At 32.8% G+C, this 25411-nt stretch overlaps 1 protein-coding gene across 6 annotated transcripts in view; it reads left to right on the top strand.

The window, feature by feature from the left end:
- Nucleotides 1-25411, top strand: part of LOC107440667 (ubiquitin carboxyl-terminal hydrolase CYLD) — a 68956-nt gene that overhangs the window by 3993 nt on the left and 39552 nt on the right. For 4 of the 6 annotated variants that reach the window (XM_021148454.3, XM_071179379.1, XM_043054394.1 and 1 more), the window contains 2 exons: nucleotides 3029-3188; nucleotides 24135-24334. In XM_021148454.3, coding sequence (XP_021004113.1) covers nucleotides 3029-3188; nucleotides 24135-24334 — 360 coding nt within the window. Of the gene's footprint in view, nucleotides 1-3028; nucleotides 3189-19065; nucleotides 19486-24134; nucleotides 24335-25411 lie in introns of those variants that run through there. The other 2 variants (XM_021148456.3, XM_071179380.1) reach the window with 2 other exon arrangements.

The raw sequence follows: 25411 nt of genomic DNA, 5'->3' as shown, positions 1-25411 counted from the left end.
AGAACTTCAGAACTATTTGTGCTACTGAAAACTATTATAATTACTATTTTAACTCTTGAAAACTCGAAGGTATTAATTTAGTCGCTGATACTAAAATTCGTTTACAAATTTTAATTATTCCGTTAGGCAGAAATGTTTGGAAAATGATTTTCTTGCATGACTTCAGCATTAGTAATTGTTACAAATAAAACTGTAGACTGTTCTGTTTCAACTTATACTGCACATTCAATTATTTTTTACCAGCTCAAAGATCACAAAGCTCTCTGAAACCCCGTGTTTGCTTTGTTTATGTTTTTGTTTTTAAAACATGTTTCTATAGTGTAAAACAATCTTAAATCAATGGTAATTTAAATAAATAAAAATAATAAACTAAAAATGAAAATAAATAGATAAAATTTCTTTTTCGTGCAAATCCATAAAAAGTTAGATATTAAAATTATATTTGATTTTAAAATTATATTATACGATTATATTATAAAATTATATTATAATATTCTTCCGAATTTAAAAATAAATTAATGTCCATAACTTTCAAAATTAAATATAATTAAATAAATAACAACAATTTTGCAAAAACATTAAAGAACATAAGAAGAACATAAAGAATTTTTATTTAATTATATTTATTCAAAAAATTTTAGGTTACTTTGAATTTTCGATTTCCTAGAAATGTACTTTTAAATCGTTACTTTTTTTGTTTAGTACTTGTACTTTTACTTGTACTTTTTACTCCTTACTTTTTAAAGTAAGAACTTTTTACTCATTACTTTTTTTAAAAATACTTGTACTTTTACTCGTTACTTTTTAAAAGTAATGTTGCCATATATATTGGTGAGTATTATTTTATTTTTTATTATTTTATAACCATCCTTGAACAGCCGACCCTTCTTTTGGGTTTACGACTATTATTGTTCAACTCCGTAGCCTTGTATTTTTGAACCTGATGCAGAAGACATGGAAAATCTTGGATTAGGTATGGAAAGAAATTTGCTTTTGTGGAGGACTTCCCGCATTTGCGTTGCATGGTGATGAAAACCACAGAGACCTCCCAACGTTAGCCTGATGGCAAAGGGACTCTAGCCCATGATCTGCCTACCACTGAGGATACTGATAAACCCAGTTCACCTCATTGGAAGGCGAACGCTCTATCCCTGAGTTACCACGGCTTAGTGTTATTTTATTGATTTTTTTTCTTAACTGGGAATGAATGGGCAATCTATATCAGATTTGTGACTTAACTGTGTTATTGCCCAACCTAGAATACCGGAAACTCTTGGATGACAAACTCCCCTTCATGGAGGACTTCTAAAGTCGTGGAAATTACTTATATGCAACCTTTTCTGGAAAAACAGGGCTGCCACTCCACAGGGAAAACCTGGAAAATATAGGGAATTTAAAAATCACTTAAAATAACAGGGAAAATGCGAGGAATTTTGTTTTTTAAAAAATGGTGGCCACTCAAAGCATAATCTATGGGATATTTAACCATGATATTTCATCTATTACTAAACTAGTTCATTTACTATACCATTATTTAAGTATGTTCAGCTGTTTTTCCAGCAATTAAAATTAATAAAGATAGTTAGCCTAATACAGCTCATGCAAGAGCACAGTGATTGTGTTTTTTTCTCTTAATATATTGTGTATAATATGTACAGGGAAAACACGGGAATATTTTTTTCTATATTTGAGTGGCAACCCTGTCAATCTATTAAAGGTGAAATAATGCATTAAAAAAAAGTAGTTTCTTTCATACTTATTTTTTTAGATTTGAGTGGCCACCCTGAAAAGTCCTGGAGAAGAAAACCAATTATATTTTCAGGAGCTCTGTTCCATTTAGTTTTTGTTTTATAATTAATGACTTAATTACAGGGTCGGTATTTCCTACAGAAAAAACCTATATCTTGCAGGACACTAAAAAAAAATGAATATCATGAGTTCAATGAATTCAAAGTATTAACACTTCTCCATAATTTTAAATGGAATATTTTTTCTTCAAAATTTCTTGTAGACATTGTGGGGATAGTAGTTATCGACAATGTCAACCTTCATCCATGAAAAGGTACCCCACTAAAGTATCGAGTTAACATGTCTTATATATTAGTGAAATGGAATTATATTTTTGTAGTGGTAGATACACTACAGGCAATTTTCTAAAAAATTTTATTTAACTGAAATATGTTATCAATTAAAGTTCAAATCTTTATTTAAAAATGAATGATCTAGGATTTTATATTTGCATATGCAAATATNATATATATATATATATATATATGTGCATATTTCTTGTCTTTTAATTAAGATTAAATTATATTGTTCTTATGACACCAAATAATAATTATCAAAGGACATAAAATTTGGCCTCCAAAAGCTAAAAGATGTTTTCTGCCTCTCCACATATTGTTGTGAAACCTGTTGGGAATGCCGACCTTCATCTATCCGAAGGTATCTCAAGTCTTATATAGTAGTGAATTGATATTTAATAATTGTAGTATTAGTTAGGGCAAAATACTCCCTCACCAGTATTTTATCTGGTGTAGAATTTGATAAATGGATACCATTAATTGCGGTCTTTGCATAAGACCAGGAGAGTTATATTAAGCTCAACGGAATATGAGCGCTTGTGGTGAGAGCTGTATTAAGTTCACGGTTGTGTGTGTAGTCTCTCCTGTGTTGCTGTTAGCAATCGAGTGTGGTCAGTATCCCATTGTGTGTAAAAGAGGCTGAGAAGCAACCGCGTGAGGAAGACAATGACGCTGTCACAAATAGCTGGTCAACTTTTCAATGTGTGTAAGTAGGCGTGATCGTATCACGTCCAGGTCACCCATGTGGGGAGAGTAGAAACCGACAATGCCCACCTTCATCTTTCAAAAGGTACCCCAAGATTCATTAGAGTTAGCATATCTTATATACTAATGAATTGATGTCTAATAATCGTTGTGGTAATTACGCCACAAACCCTACTATATTTTATTGAATATGATAGTATACACAGATTAGCATTGAATAATTGTGTTTGTTTTTTTAGGTTCATCCAGAACATGGCGTGTGTGATGGGAGCATCAAAGGTAAACGATACTTCCAGTGTGCCAGCAATAATGCAATATTTGTGGGAATCAATCGTTTGCGTCTTCATCTGAGGGGCTATAAATACACTCAGAGCGAAACTACTCTTGACTATAGGGATGGTAAATATATATTTATTACATTCTTCTCATTGCCTAAAACACCATTTTTAAATGAAGGGCCGTATAAATTGTGCCAATATAAATTACATGGGGCATAGCGTTTTTAAAAAGTGCTAAAGGTACTTATTTTCGTTTTTTAGAAGCCCTTAAATGTGCTTTTTTTATTGGGTGTTTTTAAAAAGTGCTTAATTTTCGCTTTTCAAAAATTAGTGTTTTTTCTTTACCGTGTCGATTTTCGCCACATATTATACAAAAACATGCTTTTAGCATTGTTCTGTTCAATGTTTTAACAATTCACTAGTCCAAAATGCATTTTGGTTTACGTTCGGTTCGTAGCGTTTAAAAGCGGCAATCATTTTACATGTTTGATGAAATACTTTGGATTCCTCAGGTGCGTCTACTGAGCTGGGTTATTGCGCTCACATGTGTAAATTTGCTGCATTTTGCAAAATATTCTCAGTTTCAGGCTTCATTTTCCACCCTCTGATATTGAACGGAAAAATCTCTCGATCATTTTATAATGGCTAATATAATCAAGAAATAAGTTTTTTTTTGTCAGAAACTTGTTATTTTATCATGATCATGTAAAGTCTTTAAAAATTGTTTTGCATTTTGTTAATGTATATGGTGCTTAAAAATATTTTTTGAGTGCTTAAAAAGTAATTAAATGGTGCTTATTTTTTGTTGAAAGATTTGGCTGCGCACTCTGAATTAAGTTTTTTTTCTCTTTCTTTTGTGAAACCTACTGTTCACACACAAACTCCTGTATAACTCAGCTGGGGTAAACACTTGATAGATGATCAATTGTGAAAAATCAACCCCATAGGTTCTCATAACTTACAGGTATGCATTGCTTTTTTTCCCTGTGAATCCTGGGAGATTTAATTTCTAGGAGATATTAACTATGTTTCCTATCAAGTGAATAGGTAGGTGTTGGGAGATGTAAACCTAATAATTGAAACCGGCTGAGAACTAAAAGCTCCTATTGGGTATTACATGTCTAACTTGAATATCTTTGCTAATAGGAAAATTATATTCATTTATCTGTAGTTTCACTTAGAATTATGTATTTTATATCAAACTTTTTATATATTCTTTTATATAGAAAAAATATTTTTTAAAGTTCAAATAAATATCCTTGTAGATAGTTATTGTGGATTATTTAACTCTTTCTATAACTTCGAAAATATTCACAAAATAATTTACGGTGTTAATGTTTGTTATTAGGGTATTCTTCCCTAAACGAACAATTTTTTTCGGTCCCAAGAATGTCCGCTTAACTGAGGTTTCTCTGTATTCGCTTTCTAATTCTTTCTGTTTTCTTTTTATACTCATTTTCTTTGAATGTTCGTCAAGTCTGTTATAAGTAAAATTAATAATGAGGGAGGTTTATGCAATCACATCACAGGAATAGAAAAAAAACATATTATTTCCAGTCACTTTGTCTGTTGTTTGTCGTAAATTGTGTCATAATTTGTAAAGAAACAAAATTCAGGGTACAACAAAATATAGTTTTAAAAAAATTATTTGTTTAATAACTTAGTTACCTATTAAGAAGTTGATTTGCCTATTCACTGATTCTACTAAATACACCAATTCACTAAATCACCAATGTGTTTATTTTTTGATTTTTTTCTTCTTTCTCCCCTTTATTCAATAGCTATGCAAAGAATTATTATACTTCTAGAAAATTGCTATTTATAATATGCTTTTAAATGTGAAAAAGAACAGATTATTTAACAATAACTTACATTATCAAAAAAGATACTGTCATCAAAGTAATGGAAAACATGGTGCGTAACGTTTTTAAAAAGTGCTTTTGGGTGCCAGTTTTCGTTTTTTAAAGGCCCTTAAAGGGACTTTTTATTGGTTTAAGTAGTTTTTATTGGTAGTGCTTAATTTTCCCTTTTCGAAAATGATTTTTTTACCATGTCAATTTTTTGCCACGTATTATGCAAAAGCGTACTTTTCACATTGTTCTATTCAAATGTTTACGCAATTCATTCAACCTCAATCCATTTCGGCGTACCGTTGGTCCATAGCGTATGAAAGCGTAGTGTATTTCTAAAACATTTCGCATGTTTGATGAAATACTTGAGTCTGCATGTTCGTCTACTGAGCAGGGTTCGGTGAGATTTTTGCACTCTCATGTGCAATTTTGCTGCATTTTGATATTCTCAATTTCAGGCTTCATTTTTCACCCTCTGTTATTAATCCGAAAAATCTCTTGATCATTTTATAATGGCTAATATAATCCAGAAAAGAGTTTTTCTTTCTTTCAGAAACTAGTTATTTGATCAAGTCTTTGAAAATTAATTTGCATTTTGTTAATGTATATAGTGCTTAAAAATATTTCTTAAAAAGTATTTAAAAGGTGCTTATTTTTAGTTGAAAGATTTGGCTATACACCCTGGAAAATATTAATAACAAATGACCGTGGATAAAATTGAGTTTGTCCATTCTAACGTATGTTTTTATAAAAAATGCTACTTAACACAGTTAACATTTTTATTCAAGGTTGGCTGGTTTACACCACAGATTAAGCAACTGGCATTTTAGCAAATGGGAAAAATTGGAAGAATGTTTATCCCCTGAATACAATATCCCTATCTAATAACATGGAAAAACCGGTTTTGCTCTGCGGAGAAAACTGCAGGTTAAAATGAGACTTTTTGTGAACAGAACCGTCAATGGCTTACATTATTATTTTTTTAAATAATCATTTTGAAACTTTATTTTTTTATTATTTATGTAAATAGTTTTAATTTGAATAGAACCAAATAAAAATTTATTCAATTTTCTCGTAAGAATGTTCTACTTTTTAAGTTTAAATACAATTAGGAGTTAGTCTTTTAAGTAAACATAAATATAAAATTCTTAAATGTTTAGATGTCTTGGCTTTCCTCCAAAAATCTCTTTAAATATAAATTGATATGAGCAAAATTCACTCTAAAAAGGTCTAGCACAACCAGGGAAGCTTGAACCAGGTCCAGCCTGGTAAGTCACAGACAAGACAAAATGTGGTCTGGGGTGGCCTGGGCAGCAGAACTCTTAGTGCAGATTTCAAAGTGTTTATTACCATCGTCATAAGTTATTGATGACAGATGTCCACTGAGGAAACGAGTAAGGGCAGTTTGTTCTCTTCTATTGCTGCCCCGAGCCAAGGAGCCCAAACTGGAGAGCTTACTGTACTTCACCAAACATGCGTTTCTCCTAGGCTGCAGATCAGCTTCATAAAGTACGATGTCATTCGGGCAAGAATTGCGAAGGCCCGTGATGATTCTTGCAGCACTGAGTTGAACGCGTTCGAGCTTCTGCAGGTTTGAATCTGAAGCACTGCAAAAGATGGAAAAGCCGTGTTCCAAAATGGGTCGAATAAGAGAGACATGTATTTCTAAGGGTACTAGCATCGGCACCCCAATCACGACCCGAAATGTATTTAAGGATATTAATGTGTTTCTTAGCTCTCACAGTAAGATGTTCTAGATGACTATTTCCCAGAATCTAGAATGAAGCCCAAATATTTTGGGTGTTTCTCCACTTCCAGGAGCTGACCATTCAACTGGATTCCTGGTTGGATATTATATAATTTTCTATTAGTTGTGAAGAAACAAACGGTTGACTTTGAACGGTTAAAACACAGTTTGTGGTTAACAGCAAAGCCCCACATGTCTGTCAGAGCCATATTCACTCTCACCTCAACGTTTTCAATATCAGAGCCGGAACTCCAGAGAACAATGTCATCTGCAAAAAGTCTCAATTTCACAGTTCTTAGGTATGACATTTTCAATTCCTGCAATAAAGAGTGTGAACAAAGTAGGGCTTAATACTGAGCCCTGAGGAACACATTGGCTTATTTTAAAACTATTTAAGGTTGAACCTCACTCTAGTGTGTCTATCTCTCAAAAAATTATAGATCCAAGACAGTGCTCTACCTCATATACCGAATTTGTAATACAATTTGATAATCAGCTTCTGAGACCAAACTCTGTCAAAAGCCTTAGAAAGGTCTAGAAAGGTAGCTATGGTATGATTTGTAGGTTTCATGTTGTGTGCGTCTCTGACTCTTTGGCTAAAATAAAGCGCCTGGTCGGCTGTGCTGTGTCCTTTTCTAAATCCATATTGCTCCTTCGGTGGAAACTAAGGTAGACAACGTTAAAGAGCACAAAAAAAGCAGACAGCTGTTTCGGATGCTCAAAGGGCAACCTTCATCCTGTTGCACTGATGAAGGTTGCCCTTTGAGCATCCGAAACAGCTGTCTGCTTTTTTTGTGCTCTTTAACGTTGTCTACCTTAGTTTGTATTTTAGCACAAAGGTCGCCCACTTGTGCATTTCCTTCGGTAGAAGGTTGTGGGAATTTTGTACATTTTTAAAATCAGTTAAGTAGTGTTATTATTAAACAAATAAAATAAAAAAAGTTGTAGAAACTCTTTTTAATCTTTTTTTAAGACACATTGTGTTTGTCACTATCAAAAGCATAAATGGAAATGAAGTGCTTTTCTAAGTTATATACTTTACTTTTCAGTTTATGTTAAGAATATTTTCTCTTATCAGTGTAAACAAATTTTTATTGTATTATGATTTTATTTATTTTTGTAAAATTTTCAAAATGCATTTATTTTAATTTTAGAAAAAACAATTTTAACAAGAAATATTTTCATCATTCTTAATTTTATTGATGCTGCGTTATGGTTATAAGCATACCTCTTAAGGGGTAAAGAAAAAACCAGGTAATTTTTTGGTACAGTATACAGGTACCAGACCAATTTTAAAAGGGACAAACAACAAACTAAAAAAAATTTATAATTTGCTCTATTTAAGTAAGATATGGGAAAATTTGTTTGAAAAATAAATAAAATTTAATAATAATTTTTCCGCAGAAATTCTATTAATTAATAGAACACCGATCAATTTAGAATTGTTTGTGATCAATATTTAGGAAATTTTCATGCTTTAATGAAATATTTTAAAGAAAGGTTACACAACACAAATCAGAAATATTAGGACAAATAGCTAAAAGTAAAGGGCAAATAACGACAAATATTTCTTTATCAGGAAAATAAAAAATTTCAGGTCAACTAAAGTTTTTGATATTATTAAACTTAAAGCTCTTTTATTTTAAAATAAATGGAAAAAAAGTATTTTACTCTTTATTTATTATTGAACCATTAGTACTAAAACTTACTTATACTATTATATATGCAAGCCATGTCATATTTGTAATTTTTCATCATTCTATTATTTGTAAGTATTTTTTAAATTATTATTAATATGAAATATGTTGCCTAAAATATTGGGTGTACAAATTAGTTCGGTTCGTTTTTAAAAAATGGCTCTGCTGTTATGAATGTTATATAGGGACAACTGGTTTCGGTGGTTGCAGAGAGGTTAAACATCTGTCAATAATATTCAGTTTATATCGCTTTCAGTTTCATACAAAAACCCTGTTTTTTACTTTGTTGAATATGTCAAATTTTGCTGTAATGAAGCACCATTTGCGGGAGGTTTTATGTTTCTGCTTTTATTGGAAGAAAAGTGCAGCTGAAGCGCATCGAATGCTTCTAGAAGTTTATGTTGACAATGCTCCAACTGATAAATCATGTAGGGAATGGTTTCGACGTTTCAAGAATGGTGAATAAAGAATGGTAAATAGTTTTGTATACTATGAGCTGCTACAACCTGGTAATTCCATACGGGCGATCGGTATAGGCTACAATTGATTCATTTGAGCCTTGCATTACGAAAAACAAGGGCGGAGTAAGAGCAAAGACATGGCAAAGTTTTTCTTCTGCATAATAACGGTCGGCCATATGTCTCAAAAGTCGTAAAAAATTATTTGGAAACGCTCAAGTGGGATATTTTGCCTCACCCGCTGTATTCACTGGACATTGCTCCTTCTGAATACTGGTTGTTCTGATGGATGCAGCCTGATTTTCAGGTCACCAGTTCACTTCTTTCGCAGAAATCGAGAATTGGCTCCTAACTTGGATCGCCTCAAAAGACGAGACATTTTTTCGAGATGGAATTCGAAAATTGCCTGAGAGGTGAGAAAAAGTAGTAGCCAGCGATAGACAATACTTTAATAAATCTGTTCATTTTTTTTTTGTTCTAAAATAAAAGCATTTTTGACCACAAAAAAAACGGACCGAACTAATTTGTACTCCCAATATGTTAAAATTTGTATTGATTCATTGGATTAAAGAAAGCAAGAAATGCTTATTTCATGAAACTTAATACTAATGTTATAAATTGTATAGAGCTAAAAAATTATATTGAATAAATAATATTGAAGTGTTGCATTTTTATATTACAGAAAAGCACGGTGAGAAATTTACTCTAACATATATTACTGAAATGAAATTTAAGTGTTAAGGGGAATTTTAAAGTGATATAAAAGCATATTTAAAAAATAGAATTCTTTTTTTGTTATTATGTTAGATATTTAAGGAACAAAAGTGAATATTTTTGAATTGTTATTGAAAACATTTATTAGTAGTTAAATGGAATAACTAAATACGTTTTTGGAATGGCTTAGTTAATTTTAAATAAGGGTTTAAAATATTATACATCATATATATTTTTGAAAAAACCTAAAAAAATTCTCTTTAAACTTCCCCCCCCCCCCAAAAAAAAAGAAAACTGATTTAAATCAGAAACAAGAGGTTTGTAGGTTTTTTCTTTTCTTTTCTAAAGTTTTTTTTTTTTCAACCCTGTTTTTATTTATTAGCAGACAAAACAAAGATAGCAGAGATTTTTAATTATTGTATACCAATAAAAAATAAATGTGAACACAAACCAATAATAACATTAAATATTTCGCTTATTTTGTCCATATATGTGTTTTTTTAAATCAACAACACAAAAAGCAGATACTAAGGGTGTTTAAAACAATAAATTTTATTACTTTCTTTTAATGTTGGTAAACAATTTTCCTGACTATTGATTTATTCCCTTTAGTGATAGGTGTTATGTAATAATAAGTTACTTTTTAAAAACTATATTTTTGGTGAAGTAAATATCCCCCTCCCCCCATCAGATGTTTCTAGCATCTTCTTAGTTTGTTACTTAATAATCAGAAGTTTTTATTATTATTATTATTTTTTTAAAATCTTACTAAGGAGGATGTTAATGACGATGATGATATGATTATTTACAAAAAATACTATCAAGGATGATGAAATATTGTAATTAGAAGCAAAAAAAAAAAAANAAAAAAAAAAAAAAAAAAAAAAAAAAAAAAAAAAAAAAAAAAAAAAAAAAAAAAAAATTCAGTCGAAATGTGTGAGAACTAATTGAACAATTGGAATCAGAAAAAATTTACTATACTCTGATCTATGCTTTTGTGCCTCTTTAGAATATTAATTTTTTCAGAGAACGAACTTTATTTTCCAATAAAACAATTACAGACCAACTAACATTTTCAGCTTTAAAAATTTTTTTTTTAAACATTTAAATTGATCGCACATTTTATGATTTAACATTTTCATTAAACTGGTATTGACTACCATGCCATATTTAGATAATTCAATGATCTATATAAAAGAAGTGAAAATTATGTGGTGAGGTTTCACCAGCTAGTATTGCGTTCAGTGGCGTAGCTTTACTCTATGTTCGAGGGGGGAGATTATCATTCATTTCATTCTAATATATATATATATATATATATTCTCTGTCCCGCAGTGAAACTGATCGTGAAGACAGGGTCCCCAGTACAACACCGAAGTCAAGCATCCCTAGTTACGGTCAGTAAGCGGGTGGGTGACCACTTTGATCAACCTCCGTAGGGACCGAGGGTGCGCTGTATCGGTCCTCAATAAACTGTTCTACCGTAAAGTGCTCGACTTCGCTCGCAGGTCGTTGGGTTACCAAAGCAGGAGAACCATCCCCTGTGCAGAGGATCAATATTGTCATGGCATGTCTTCGGATCATCCTCAGGAATGTTTTCCAGACTGTCTCCAATAGCAAATTGTGCAGCTCTAGTGTGACGTGAATAAAGTACCTACCTGTCTATATATATTCTAAGTGTTTAAATTACAAGAAATGAATAATGAAAACTTTTTTATATCTACATCCTACTTACCGTACGAAAGTTCGTTATTCAGGTATTGTTTAATTTCGGAGGAGGTTTTGTCCCCCGAACCCTCCCCATAACTACGCCACTGGTTGCGTTAATACGCAACTTCTGTATTCTTAATTAAATTAAATGTTCTAAATAATTAATAAATTGAGCTTTTTAGATATAATAGTTGTGACATTAAGTCACAGCCTAATTTCTAAATATCCCGTTTTGTTAATCAAAATACTTATTTTTTCGGCTTAATTTATAATTTTATGATACAATTTTTATTGTCTTCATCTTTTTCTTCTCGCCCCTTAACGCGTTAGCGCAATGAGGACATTTTCCCCAGGAAGTTCCTTGCACATTCCTCAGACACTCCTTTTCTTGGAAAAAAGCTGTCGGCGACCTTTGATGTCAACACATGTTTTTAGTTACTGTACGGTCGCCGTTAGTATTTAATTATGCTTAAATTTAAGGGGTTAGTCAACTCACTTCAGTTCGCTCCTTAAGCTAGATTCTTTTGCTTTTTAGGAAGTTTAACTTCCACTTCTAGCTATTTCTTTAAATACCGCCCATTTCTGGGAGCGAGCAGCATTCGAGGTTTTTGTCAACACCATCTTACGATCCCTTAACAGGGGTTTTTCATTTTCACCCCCTCCTCTCTTTGGAGAGACGGAGTTTTATTTTTGTTTTAAATATATGGCGGTCATATTTCTCCGACCCTCTGTGGTTCCCCTCTGCGGGCTGTGATTGTTTTGTTTTTGTTTCCTCGCCATGAACATTTAAGTGATTATTCGATACTTTGATTTTTCTCAGTCACCTCGCTCGCGTANGACTTCGCTCGCAGGTCGTTGGGTTACCAAAGCAGGAGAACCATCCCCTGTGCAGAGGATCAAAATTGTCATGGCATGTCTTCGGATCATCCTCAGGAATGTTTTCCAGACTGTCTCCAATAGCAAATTGTGCAGCTGTAGTGTGACATGATTAAAGTACCTACCTGTCTATATATATTCTAAGTGTTTAAATTACAAGAAATGAATAATGAAAACGTTTTTATATCTACATCCTACTTACCGTACGAAAGTTCATTATTCAAGTAATGTTTAATTTCGGAGGAGGTTTTGTCCCCCGAACTCTCCCCATAACTACGCCACTGGTTGCGTTAATACGCAACTTCTGTATTAATTAAATAAATGTTCTAAATAATTAATAAATTGTGCTTGTTAAATATAAGAGTGTTAACTGCCAAAACTCCCACGCTAAGTAACAGCTTACTGATGACGATTCGGCGAATTATACTAAATAAATGTAAAAAAAATAAATAAATAATCACTGTTTGAAAGAGCTTCGTTTAAAAAGGAAACTGATTTGAATTAAGGTTGCAAGTACCTGAAGATTAGTAAAATAATTTTTATTCTTGAAGAATGCTCCAGGTAGGATAATTTATTTCTTTTTCCAAGTGAAAGACCTCGTCTCTCAACTAATTGAACAAAATAAGTTGTAAATACCGACAATGCAATCGAAAGAGGGCTCAGGGGATAAAGCGTTTGTCTTCCAATGAGGTGAACCGGTTTCGAACCTCAGCGATACCAATTCCGCACCCTTCTCGCACAGTGGTAACGTAAAATATCTTCAGTGATGGTAAACGGATCATGGGTTAGAGTCTCCTTGCGGTCGGGCTAACCGTGGGAGGTTTTCATTGTTTTCCTCTCCATGTAACTCAAATACGGTTTAGTTCCATCAAGAAGTCCTCCACGAAGGCAGATTTCTCCCTATACTTGATCCAGGAGTTCCCTTGTCTTCTGCATCAGGTTCAAAATGACAAGGCTACGAAGTTGAACATAGTACTCTTAAATTTGAAAATTGGATCGGCTGCTCAACGACGGCTATAAAATATAAAATAAAATGCATAGCAATGCCATACAATTATAAACTGCTTAACACAAAGCTGTGGGATCAGTGTCCGACTTGCCCCGCAGTGGACTGATCGTTAAGACACGGTTCCCAGCAGATCACCGAAGTCAAGCATCACTGGCTGCGCTCAGTGTGCGGTTGGGTGACCACTTGGATCAGTCTGCGTAGGGACCGTGGGTGTGCGATATTGGTCCTCGTAAAACTGTTCTACCGTAAAGTGCTCGACTTCGCGTGCAGGTCGTCGGGCTACCGAAGCGGGGGTGCCATCCCCTCTGCGGAGGATCAAAATTGTGATGGCATGTCATCGGATCAACCTCAGGGATGTTTCCCAGATCGTCGCCAGTAGTCCACTGTGCAGCTCTAGTGCGACGTAAATGAACAAATCAAATTAAATCAGTGTCCGACTTAGTTTGATTGGGGCCCGGGGCAAAAACTTCTTTTGGGGCCCTCCCTCCATTTGCTTCGCTACTTCAGTAATGAAGAACCAAACTTTAGTCTTTAAATTTTTCACATCATTATAGATAAATAACACGCGAATTGACTAGAAACTAAAACAGCTATAAAATCCCTCATTCGTCCGAAGAAAAGTATCGTTCTGTCCATTTCATTGATTTTCTGACAATTCTATGTTCACATTCGAAGGCAGTTTCCGAAATGCAGTTTTCACGTTGAATGCCATGGGGGTAACCGGTGACCGGCACTGAGTTTGTTCATAGCGCCTCGGGGGTCACCGGTGACCGGCGAAGCCAAGACTATTAGAATCACAAAATTTGAGGAAATTTTTAAGGCTTTTAATCATTTTATATTATTATCGTTACTAAAATGGTTTGAAAATTTAAAGCAGTACATACTGAGAAAATCATTTTGGCCAGACGGACATGCCATGTAAAATTAGCGTGGCATTCAACGTGTTAACTTTGTCACTTAGCTGCGAAAAATTCATGGTCTTGCTGACATTGAGGCGAAATTTAACTGAATTTTCACAATTACGATAGCTCAATTAAGGCAATCAGAAACGGATTTACGAAATATAGATTTTTTTTGTGTTCGTGAGACAGATTAATGAAGAAGCTAACATAAAACTGACGAATTTTACAGTGCACTGATAATTTGTTTAATGAAGAAGGACACATAAAATAAATCTTCTATTCGATTTGGAGCCCCCCTTCTGACGTTTGGGCCGAGGACAACTGTCCCGTATGCCCCTGCCTTAGTCTGGCTCTGTGCGGGATCGTGTCACATTAGATAGGCTTTTCGAAGAAAATGATCTTGATCGCACTTGATCAGGGAAAAGGCTGCTAGCAAAAGTAGTCGGAGAAATTATTGGGAAGCCGGTAGAATTGAAAGAATAATAACAGGAATGAAGGAATAATAGAGGTTTACAGGAAAAGGGCAACCGAAACAGTTCTCAAACAAAACGAAAGTAAAAAACAACTTTGTTATCGGTGTTAGGAACCTGATAATTCCTCAAGGGAATGTAAAAACAAATCTGAAACATGTTACCACTCTCATACAATAGGACAATTGACAAAAGTATGTTTTTCTGTCGTGAGGGTCGAACAAAACAAGCACGTTAAACAGAAACAAATTGATGCTCAATTCAGTTAAAAACAATTGACTCGGATATTCAGATGAAAATCCTACATGCGTACCGTTACATGAATTAAATACTGTAACACTTCAGAAAGAATTAGACCGCCAATTATGATTAGAGTAAATATAGAAAATTCTCCGGTTCAAATGGAGGTTAACACTAGAGAAGCAATTTTATGAACATTAACCGCTTCCCTGATTGTCCCGAATTAACTCGGGTATGAATTGAAAATATTTATTATCACGAGTAAACTCGGGCATAGCAGAATTCGTCAATACGTTTTGTTTTATCATGTTTTTACTCGGCCGAAAGCAAAACAAAAAATAATAATAATCTGCTGTGATGGTAAGTTTGCCAATATTTGTTTAGGAGTTTTGCTGTTTGTGGGACTGCAGACAATTGGAAAAAATTACAGAACAATGAAAAAGGGGAAAAAGAAAAAAAAAATAATAATAAAAATCCGACGAAAAAAATAATAAAATCCGGAGAAAAAAAAGGGGAAAAAAATCCGAAAAATAGAAGATATAATCTTTTTATCAGCTCACACGATTATATCCGCAAAAAAGGAGTGCTTTCTAATATTGTATCAANGTAAGCATTTAGAAGATTTGTAATTAATAAGCATTAATTAAATAATCCGACAATATTTTGAAAGTCCAAAACCGAAACTAACGGTAAGTCGAACTTCCGATATGTCGAAGTTTTTCGTCAGTCCTATCAGATTCGAGTTATCGCGAATTCACTGTATATATATATGCATGCATGAAATTTGAAGTGTTTACGCATATTAGTTATTTTTTTATTTTTTAGTTTACGTTCATTCGTCTTAGGGAATTTGCAAAATATTCTAGGATTTTTCACTTTGTAATGTTTTTTAAATAATAAGAAAGAAAAATATAAATTTTTAATTTTAGGAAAAATATTTTAAATTTTTTAAAACAGTCATAGCCAAAAAGCAAAATAAAAATGAAGCTTAAATACTTTTATGCAAAATAAATATTGAAATAATATTGCAGCATAAATTATTTTTAGTTATACCGTAGATTTTAAACATCAATTTTTCAACTTTTTTTTAATTAAAAATTTTTTAAAAGGAAATATCATAATAGATTTGTGAGCTCTTTTGTGTACCTATTGTGGTGTATAACACCTAAATTTTTTTCATAAAAGTTCATTTTAATAAAAAGTGGACCTACTTAGGTTTAATTTGGTACCTTCCAAATTTTATATGTGATCTTATACATATTTTAAAACAGTATAATAGCAAAACAGCTTCGGACAAAATTAAGTATAAAATTTAAGTAGCCATATTCACTTCTATTCAAAATAAACAAAAAAATTTTAATATTGAAGCATAACATTTTCAGTTATACCAAAAATTATAAACAGCAATTTTTGTTAAACGTTTTTTAATTTTAATTTTTTAGAAAAATCTCTTAAAAGATTTTTGTATATAACTTATTGTATGGTACAATTATAATAAAACTTGTTGAATTAGACTGAATGAAAACTAGATCACTCAAATCATTCTTTTATTTTAAAAATCTTCTTTGTTTTATTTCTAGTCCACTTTTTATTATAATCAAAAATTGTAAATAAAAGCAAACGTATAAAAAAAATGGAGCGATTTTTTTTAAAAATTTCATTAATAAGTAAAGATAGTACCTTGGGCGCAGAATCGCGGCGACTTTGTTGCAAAACTTTTGAAAGTTCTTGTAGAAAGATTTTTCTTTTGGGAAGTAAAAAATGCTTTTGCTTTTCTGCAGAAATTTACACGCAAAATTTGAATCGCTCATTTAAATAATCCCTTTTTAAAGCTCTCAATTTATGCCAATATCGTGAATCCATTTTGATTGTATTTTCGATAGTTCTTCTTCTTCAGGAGCGCAACAGCCCTTTGCAGGCCTTGGCTGCCTCAACAGCACGCCTTCTCCAGCTCCCTCTGTCCATGTCCTTCTCCAGCTCCCTCTGTCCCACGCCTTCTCCAGCTCCCTCTGTCTCCAACTCCCCTCCAGTTCTTAAGTTTCAGGACTTTGAGGTCGTGCGAATGTTCCATGTTCCAAATCTCAAGTCCTTTTCCGTTCCGAGTCGTCTTGGTGGATGTGAGCCGGGTTTTGCATTTTGTTGAGGTTTCTTAACTTGAGTTTTGTTTTCCGGGGTGGGGTAGCTAGCCCCACGCCGAACCCCCAACCTGGAGGACCAGGGTGTTCCTCTTGGTCTGGTGTCTCCCCTCCGACCTGTCCGGCTTGGGTGACCCTGCCAGTAGCTAAGCTACCGCCGGCATAGCTCTCGGGATCGACAACACACACAAACCACACCACCACGATAAGGTGGGAACACCATCGGTGTAGAAATGTACACGCAAAATCTGCAGAAATTTACACGCAAAATTTGAATCGCTCATTTAAATAATCCCGTTTTAAAGCGCTCAATTTATGCCAATATCGTAAATCCATTTTGATTGTATTTTCGATAGTTATTAATTTTCACATGGTTTTCAGATATTTAGATGTCCCCATATATTTCAGTCGATATGGGAAATTCGAATTGCACATTTGATCATTTACTTTTTAAGGCAAATGATTCTATCCATTTTTTGGCAGTTATTGCTTTTGATTTCCTCATAGTTTTTAAAAACCGATATTTTTTGTACGATATTATTTATTACAACAATCAAATCTCGAAACGAAGCATGCATTTGAGCAACCCCTTTCTGAAGAGTCCGATTCGCGTGATATTGTCGTCGATCTGTTTTTCGGTAATTACAGCTACAGATGTCATAATATTTACTTATTTTTTTAATGTGATGATGATTTGCGAAATGCGATGAAGGAAATAATTAGTGCGTTTCGCGTTTCCCCCTCAACAATATGCGAGAATATCGCTCATAATATTAAACCGTCGCTTTTAAAGTACAGTATATTTCGATATCTCGAAAATCTTGTTATGACAAAAAAAAAAAAAAAATGTTTTTCCTCTTGGCATTACTTATCCACATGGTGTTAATTTAAATCCTATGACGAAGGCTTTCGTCTCAAAACCTTGTTATGTCGAATTTTTTTCGAAATAGGAAATGATTTTTTTCACAAAAATCACAATGTAATTTCATTGTAAACAAATGCTTTTCTATTTGATACATAATTCTTCTTATCTTACTTCTAAAAATAAAATTATCATTGTTGTATTTAGACTTATAATCAACTATCATCATTTCATACGTTATACATCATTAGTAGTTATTCTTATGTTTCATGATATTTTATGATATATTTTTCCACTTTTTAGAACATATTTAGTTCTGAATTTGTTATCTCGAAAATTAGCTTTCTCGAACATTTTTTTTGGGTCCTTTAAAATTTGAGATTAATATTTTTTCTCCATCGGGTTCATTATCCGAGAACGGTTCCGAAATATCTTCTATATTTCGAAATATTTTGTGAAATCATGACAGTGCATTTATAAAAGAATAACTCTTTATAAAATGGCAAATTAAATTTGTAACATTCTAATCTCTTTTCATCTTCCATTCATTTTATCCAGTTAGTTATTCCCAGAATACGAATTTCATGGAACAAGGTTCAAGTAAGAACGGCGAGTCAGAAATCTCGCAAGTTCGAAAAACCGCTGAAAGACTAAATCAGTGTACTATAAGGTTCTATGTAAAATCTTAATTATCAAGTGATACTATACAGCTTTATTGTTTTTACTCTGCTGAAACCGGTTTGTATTTGTTTACGTTCCTGTATCAATTTGTTTACATTGTAATGCAGTACGTTCAGAATAAATACAAATAGGAAGTATGAAAAAAAATTTCCTGAATAAAAATCCATTACATGTATATTTAAATATGAAAGTATTGCCTATAAATTCGTGCAAAACATGTCATTATTAAGAAACTACACTGGGTCTAATAATTTGATCTAATTATTATAATATACTAATATAATGCTTGTTATAATAAATATTCTATATTTATATAATATATCGTCTAATTTATCCTATCGTCAAATTTATATAAAATATGTCGTATAATTTAACCCATTCATACACTACGTAAAGAAGTGCAAACCGGTTTCAGTCACGTAAAAACAATAAAGCTGTATAGTATCACCTGATAATTAAGATATTACTTAGAATCTTAATAGTGCGGCTAATAATTTGGTCAGGGACTGTAATATGTAAATTTATGGAGCGACTCCAGCTGTTTTAAGTTGTGGATTATGTTCCTTTTTAAAAAATTGTGTGATATTTAAAGTTAAGTTATAATTTTTTTTTCCTTGCTTAAATAAAAGTACTTTGTAAGTACAAAGATTAGCATTTTCCACTACGCACTGAACTATTCCAGCAGTTCTTGTATCGATGTTCCCGCGTATGAAGTCACCGTGAAAAAGGGAATCCCACACCCGTTCTTTGCGCAGGCATTCCCTGTGTGTAGTTTTCTCCTGGCAGCATCTGTTCCAGCAGTCTGCGTCTCTCCCCTCCCCTCCTACTCTCTCTCTCACTCTCTTGGAAGAATGGCGAAAGGGACACTGCCTGTCACAATTATTTCCTCACCGAGACGACAATACTTTTTCATTGCGTAATAATGAAGGCCGATGTTGTGTTTTCTTAAAAGATCGTTTGTTTGTTTTTCAAAAGAATCGTCAGACGCAGGCATGCGATCCCCGCTGCTTCGGAACGCGCATGTTCCAACTACTACAGCTGCACGATGAAGTTCTGGTGTCACCAATGTGAGTAACATTTGATACATGCACGTGTGGTGGGGGGTTTAGTTAAAAAAAAAAATTCGTTTGCATTGCTTGCAACCGGATTTTAACTTTTATTAAACGCAAAATTTTATTAGCTCTATTTTATGTATTCGAAAATCGTTTTACGCTTTACTTTCTCTCAAATGAGTTAAATTAGGACAGTTAAATTAAAATTTACAATGTGAAAATTTTGAAATAAAAATTTATGTTATCCTTGAATTTCAAATTAATAACTGTGATAAAATAAATATGTGTTAGAAATTATAAAACTATCGTGAATATTTATTTATTTATTTAATTTAAATAACTGATTTATTTTTGTTCAAAAAATTATTCTAAATGCAAATTTTTTTCTTCTTATTGATGATAATTAGTGTTTCTCCCCATCTAATATTATTTATTTTATTTATTTATTATCATCTAATATTATTTTTAGTTATTTCCCTATCTAATAACATAAAAACCGGTTTTGCTATGCGAGAAGAATGCAGGTTAAAATACGACTTTTTACGTGCAGAACCGTCAGTGGATATTAATCATATATATATACATACATACATAAAGAAAAGGATAAAGACGAAGAAAATTTACTGCGCATTAGCTGCGAGTATATAGAACTCATAAAATAAGTTTAAAATATAGAGAGAACATGGAAAATATTAAAATAATATATGCTGCAGTAAAAACAAATATTGTTTTTATATAGTTCTCTGAGGGGAGCTCTTAATCTCACCTCTATTTTAGTTCTCTGATTTTAGAAACATTTTTAATGAATTTTAAAAACATAATAACATAAAATATACCATTCCCATAAGTTTCCTAATTTTAGGTTGATCTAGTTCACTTACGGCCCTAAGATGAGATTTATCAGTCTTCTGCTGAAATGTCTAAACTCATATATATTTTATTCTATTATACCTTAACCGATAAATAAATAATAAAAAAGCCGATAATAAAAGAAAATAAACGGAAATAAATTTAACACTATTGGCTCTCTTTAATTCTTCAATCAATTAATTTTTTTATTATGTTCAGATTAAGTAGTTTTTCCTTTTACTATAGCATCATCGAAATAAATAAACACATTAATTGTCACTAAATAATTTTTAACTGCGTTTCTGAAAATTTTCAGGAGCTGATGAAACTATAAACTATCGAACATACTTAAAACACCTAAATCGAGAGTAATATACAGTGGGCAAAAAAAAAAAAAATAAATAAATAAATGAACCACTCTTCATAATTTATGGTCTAATGATCGGATCTTCTCATTCTAAGACTCATTCTTAATGATTCGAGATATTGACCTCAAATCTGCTAATTAATTAGTGCAAACGATATTTTAAGTTACGAAATTGAACACAAAAACGTACTTTCTCTGAATAAACATACCTTTTTTTCAACAAATTTAGATTTCTGACCCCCAGAACATAGGGGGGTATCCGCAATCTGGGAGATATGGTTTGATCAGGAGAGCGATCCAAAGTTAGGACTCCTTAATGTTAATTTTACGAATTGAAAATAATGTTACAAACATTTATAAAATTCATTTATCCCAAGATAATTCCATGCAAAAAGTAACTTTTAATAAATATTCATAATTTTTTTATTATTTTATTTATTATCAGTCGAAAAATTGTTGAATTGTGAGGTATAAATTTTTTTCTCCATCATTTTAAAGAATATAATTTTACATGACAAAATACAAAAATTGAACGGTATTGTTCCTGATAAATTGAATTTTTAGAATACGACTTTTTATTGTACTCGAATCTATCGTGTATATCTTTTAAGAGTTTTTGTAATTTTTTTAGTTAAGCACCGAATAAGATTTGTTGAGCTTCATCTATTCTGGAAAATAGAATAAAAGAGCCCGTTTATTTTTTTTTTAAAAAATGTAAATTAAGAACTTAATAATTAAAAATGTATCGAATCTATGCCCTGTCGAATCCTTCTTCCAATATTACAAATACTAACAGAGAAGGTCTTATAAAATGGGATTAAAAACTTATGGTAATGAGTTTTTTGTTTTTGCCTGATATCATTAATCAGTGGAAAGAAAAACTCAAATTTTTAGAACAATTAGGAAATTATTATTAATAATTTCAGTGCGCAAAACAAGCATTGTACACCCTGAATAACTTTTAATCTAATGATCATTTCATTTACCAAGAAATTTTAAAGAAATTAAATTTTTAATATGCCACTTTTTAAAATTTAATAACTCAGAAACTATTCGACCAATTTCGTTCAAATTTTGAATTTTGCAATTTAAAAATTGCATACTTAAAAATAATGTAAAAATATTTACAGACAAATAATAAATAATTATAAAATAACATTTTTTTGCATTGAGTTATCTTTGAATAAACGAATTTTATAATTGTGTGCAAAAGTTTTTCGATTAGCTTTGTAAGCTCTAACGATATAGCAAAATAAGCAAAAAGTATAGTTAATATTAAGTGGTCTAAATAAATATTCGATCACTCTCCTGACCAAACCGTAGGTACCAGCCAGATGTGGCTATTTTGAGGGTTAAGCATTCGAATCCTGGAAGAAAAAAAAATGTATTCAGAAAAAGCTTCTTTTTGTCGTCTGATTTCGTCATTTAAAATATCGTCTGCTCAAGTTAAGTAACCGTGGCAGAATCGCAGCGACGCTTCGACATTGTCGCAGAACGTTACAGAGTTCACGCAAAATGATTTTTCTTTTGAAAAGTAAATAAAAAAAAAAAAACATATTTCTTTTCTACAGAAATTTACATCATAATCTTCGTAAAATTTACTTATAATTACCTAATCAACGTTAAAATTTACGTAATATTTGAATTATGTATTTAGATAATCCCTTTTGGATGCGCTCAATTTACGCCGATAGTATCGTTAATCGATGTAATGTCTCGATTGTATTTTCGGCAGCTCTTAATATTAATTTTCACGTAGTTTTTAAATAGCCCGATATATTTCAAACAATATGGAAAATTTAAATCGCGCATTTAAGTATTTGCTTTTTAAGGCAATAATTCTGTCGGATTTTTGACAGTTACTGCGATTGATTTCTCCATAGTGTTTAAATCTGATATTTTTTTATACGATATTATTTATTACTTATTACACTAATTTAATCTCTACACGCATTTGAGGAGTCCGATTCGCATGATTTCGTCGTAGATCTTTTTTTCGGTAATTACTACTACGGATTTCATGATTTTTAATTATGTTTTTTTTTTATTGTGATGATCATTTACGAAACGCATGGAAGCAAATAATTTGTGCGTCCCGCCACAATATGCGAGAATACCCCTATAATACTAGAATAAAAAATTATTACAGATTCATTTAAAAAATGTTATATAGTTTATGTAAACACAGCGCTTTTGTTATTTTAAATTAGTAACATACACTGAAGAGCCAAAAAGACTAGTACAGGCATGAGTATGCAAATAAAGGGGTATAAAGCCAATCATAGTACAGCTCTGCGATCGGCAACGCGTACATAAGACAACGAGTGTCTAGCACAGTTCTTAGATCGGTTACTGCTGCTACAATGCCAGGTTATACAGATTTAAGTGAGTTTGAACGTGGTGTTATGGTCGGGGCACGGGAGATGGGACATAGCATCTCCGAGATAGCAATGAAATTTGGATTTTCACGTACGACCATTTCACGAGTATACCGTGAGTATCGGAAATCCACCAAAATCCCCAGACATGAACATTATTGAACATATTTGGGATGTCTTGCAACGTGATGTTCAGAAGATATCCCCACCCCATCTTTCTCCCACTGGTTTATGGACTGCCCTGCAGGATTCATGGTGTCAATTATCTCCAGCACTACTTCACACATTGATCGAATCCATGACACGTCGTGTTGCGGCACTTCTGCGTCCTCGCGGGGGTCCTACACGATATTAGGCAGGTATACCTTTTTTTTTTGGCTCTTCAGTGTATATGTTTGTTGTTATTAAAAGTATCTTTGCAGAAAGATTTTAGTGCTAGAGTAGGGATGCACAATATGCGGCCCGCCGACTGATGATATGCGGCCCGTGAGAGCTTCTGAACGCAATAGAAATATTTATTTTAATGTGGTTTTGTTTAAACATAATAAATGTTCTTTAATTCAAATTTAATATTGACTTATAAAAAAGGCATATATTTTTTGCACTTTCATTCAGTAAGCTTCTTTTTGGTTAAAATTTATATCCTCTCCCCATTATTTATATATGATTAAAATTAATTATTGCAAAATATGGGAAAAGTTTTTTTTTTAAAAAAAGTAGCATTTTTTTTTAGTTTTAAATAAATTTAAATAATTAAAAGTATTTAATTTTCTGAAATATGTTATTCAGGTATCTGATAAAAATATTTAATGCTTTAGAGCACTGGTGTTTATACAAAAATTATATTTTGCCGCTAACATGACTAATTATGCGAGCGGCTCTTCATTAATCTACTTGCTGTGAAAGTGGCCCTTTACTCAAAAAGGTTGCGCACATAGCTCGAAAAAATTCTGTCACAGGGATCGAGCCTAGTACGTGAAAATCCTATCGTTAGATGAAAAGTTATTTTTTTAAAAATAAGTTTCAAAAATGTGTTCACGTGTAAGAAGTTTGTTTCTTGTGTGTTTCAGGTTCAGGAGGTGCCTTACCGTCCAGTAAACCCCATCCTCTGTCTTTAGAGGCTGCCTGTGCAGATGGTACCCCTCCTCCTCCCCTACAGATAGGCAACAGGGTGGTCTGGATCAGCGATACTGGACCGGAATACGGTGAAGTGAAATGGCTGGGTAAACTATTGGATGTGGGCAACGACTGGATGGTCGGAGTGGAATTTGTAAGTCCGTAATGATTTCTCTATATCCGAAATGAATTTTATTTTTATTGTATAACCGTCGCGCTGAACACCCGACTCAATTTTGGGTTTACGACTACTAATGTTCAACTTCCCGCAGCCTTGTAATTTTGAACCCGATCCAGAAGACAAGAGAACTCTTGGATAAAGTTTATGGGAGAAATTTGACTTCGTGGCATTTGCGTTACATAGAGAGGAAGACCTCCCACAGTTAGCCTGACCGGAAGAGGACTTTAACCCATAACTCGTCTACCACTGAGGATATTTTACGTCAGCACTGTGGCCGGATGCGGAATTGGTACGACCAACCATCGCTGCGATTCGAACCCGGTTCACCTCATTGGAATGCGAACGCTGTATCCCCTGAGCCATCACAACTCATGCGAAAATGAATTGTTATGAAAGTTTGAGCAATGGAAATTTGTTAGCGCCAATAAAGCTATCAATAGTATGAACAGTTTTAAATGCCGTTACCTGAGGGCACGTCACCCAATCATGGCTAAGTTCATTTCAGGACTTATCTTTTAACATTCATGATAGGAATACCACGAAATTTTGAACCTGATTAGACGACATGGACAGAGCCTGAACTGGTACCCCTCTCTCCATGCTTCCTCACTACGACCATTTATAGAATTTATTACTGCAGAGCCAGATTTAACGTACACTTTCCTATGTATACACGTTGGTTGTTAGGTCGACTGCTTGGATCAAACTCGCAACCCCAGCTCTCCTCCAGCTGTATGAGCTATGCCTACACTACCAGAGGACGGTTTTTTGAATGTATAAAGCAGTTTTAAAAAAAATTTGTAACTACTAAGCTTGCTCAGCGTAATGAGGTTTTACAATACCGTAAACCGGGGCGAGTCTACTCATCCAGGGGCGAGTCTACCCATTTTAGTTTTATTTAATTTTCACTGTTTTAAATTGCAAATAAATTTTTTTTTACCGATGTAGGACTTAGTTCAGACTCTAAGGAAGATGGCGCTGTAGTAGTTTGATCCGTTTTTATTTATTTGGTGTCTTTTTAACCGACGTGTGTTCAAAATTAGGCAGTGG

Source organism: Parasteatoda tepidariorum, chromosome 4 (assembly GCF_043381705.1).
Source record: "Parasteatoda tepidariorum isolate YZ-2023 chromosome 4, CAS_Ptep_4.0, whole genome shotgun sequence".
NCBI lineage: Eukaryota > Metazoa > Arthropoda > Arachnida > Araneae > Theridiidae > Parasteatoda > Parasteatoda tepidariorum.
The sequence above is the reverse complement of the archived record's forward strand: the minus strand, read 5'-3'. Positions and strand labels throughout refer to the sequence as shown.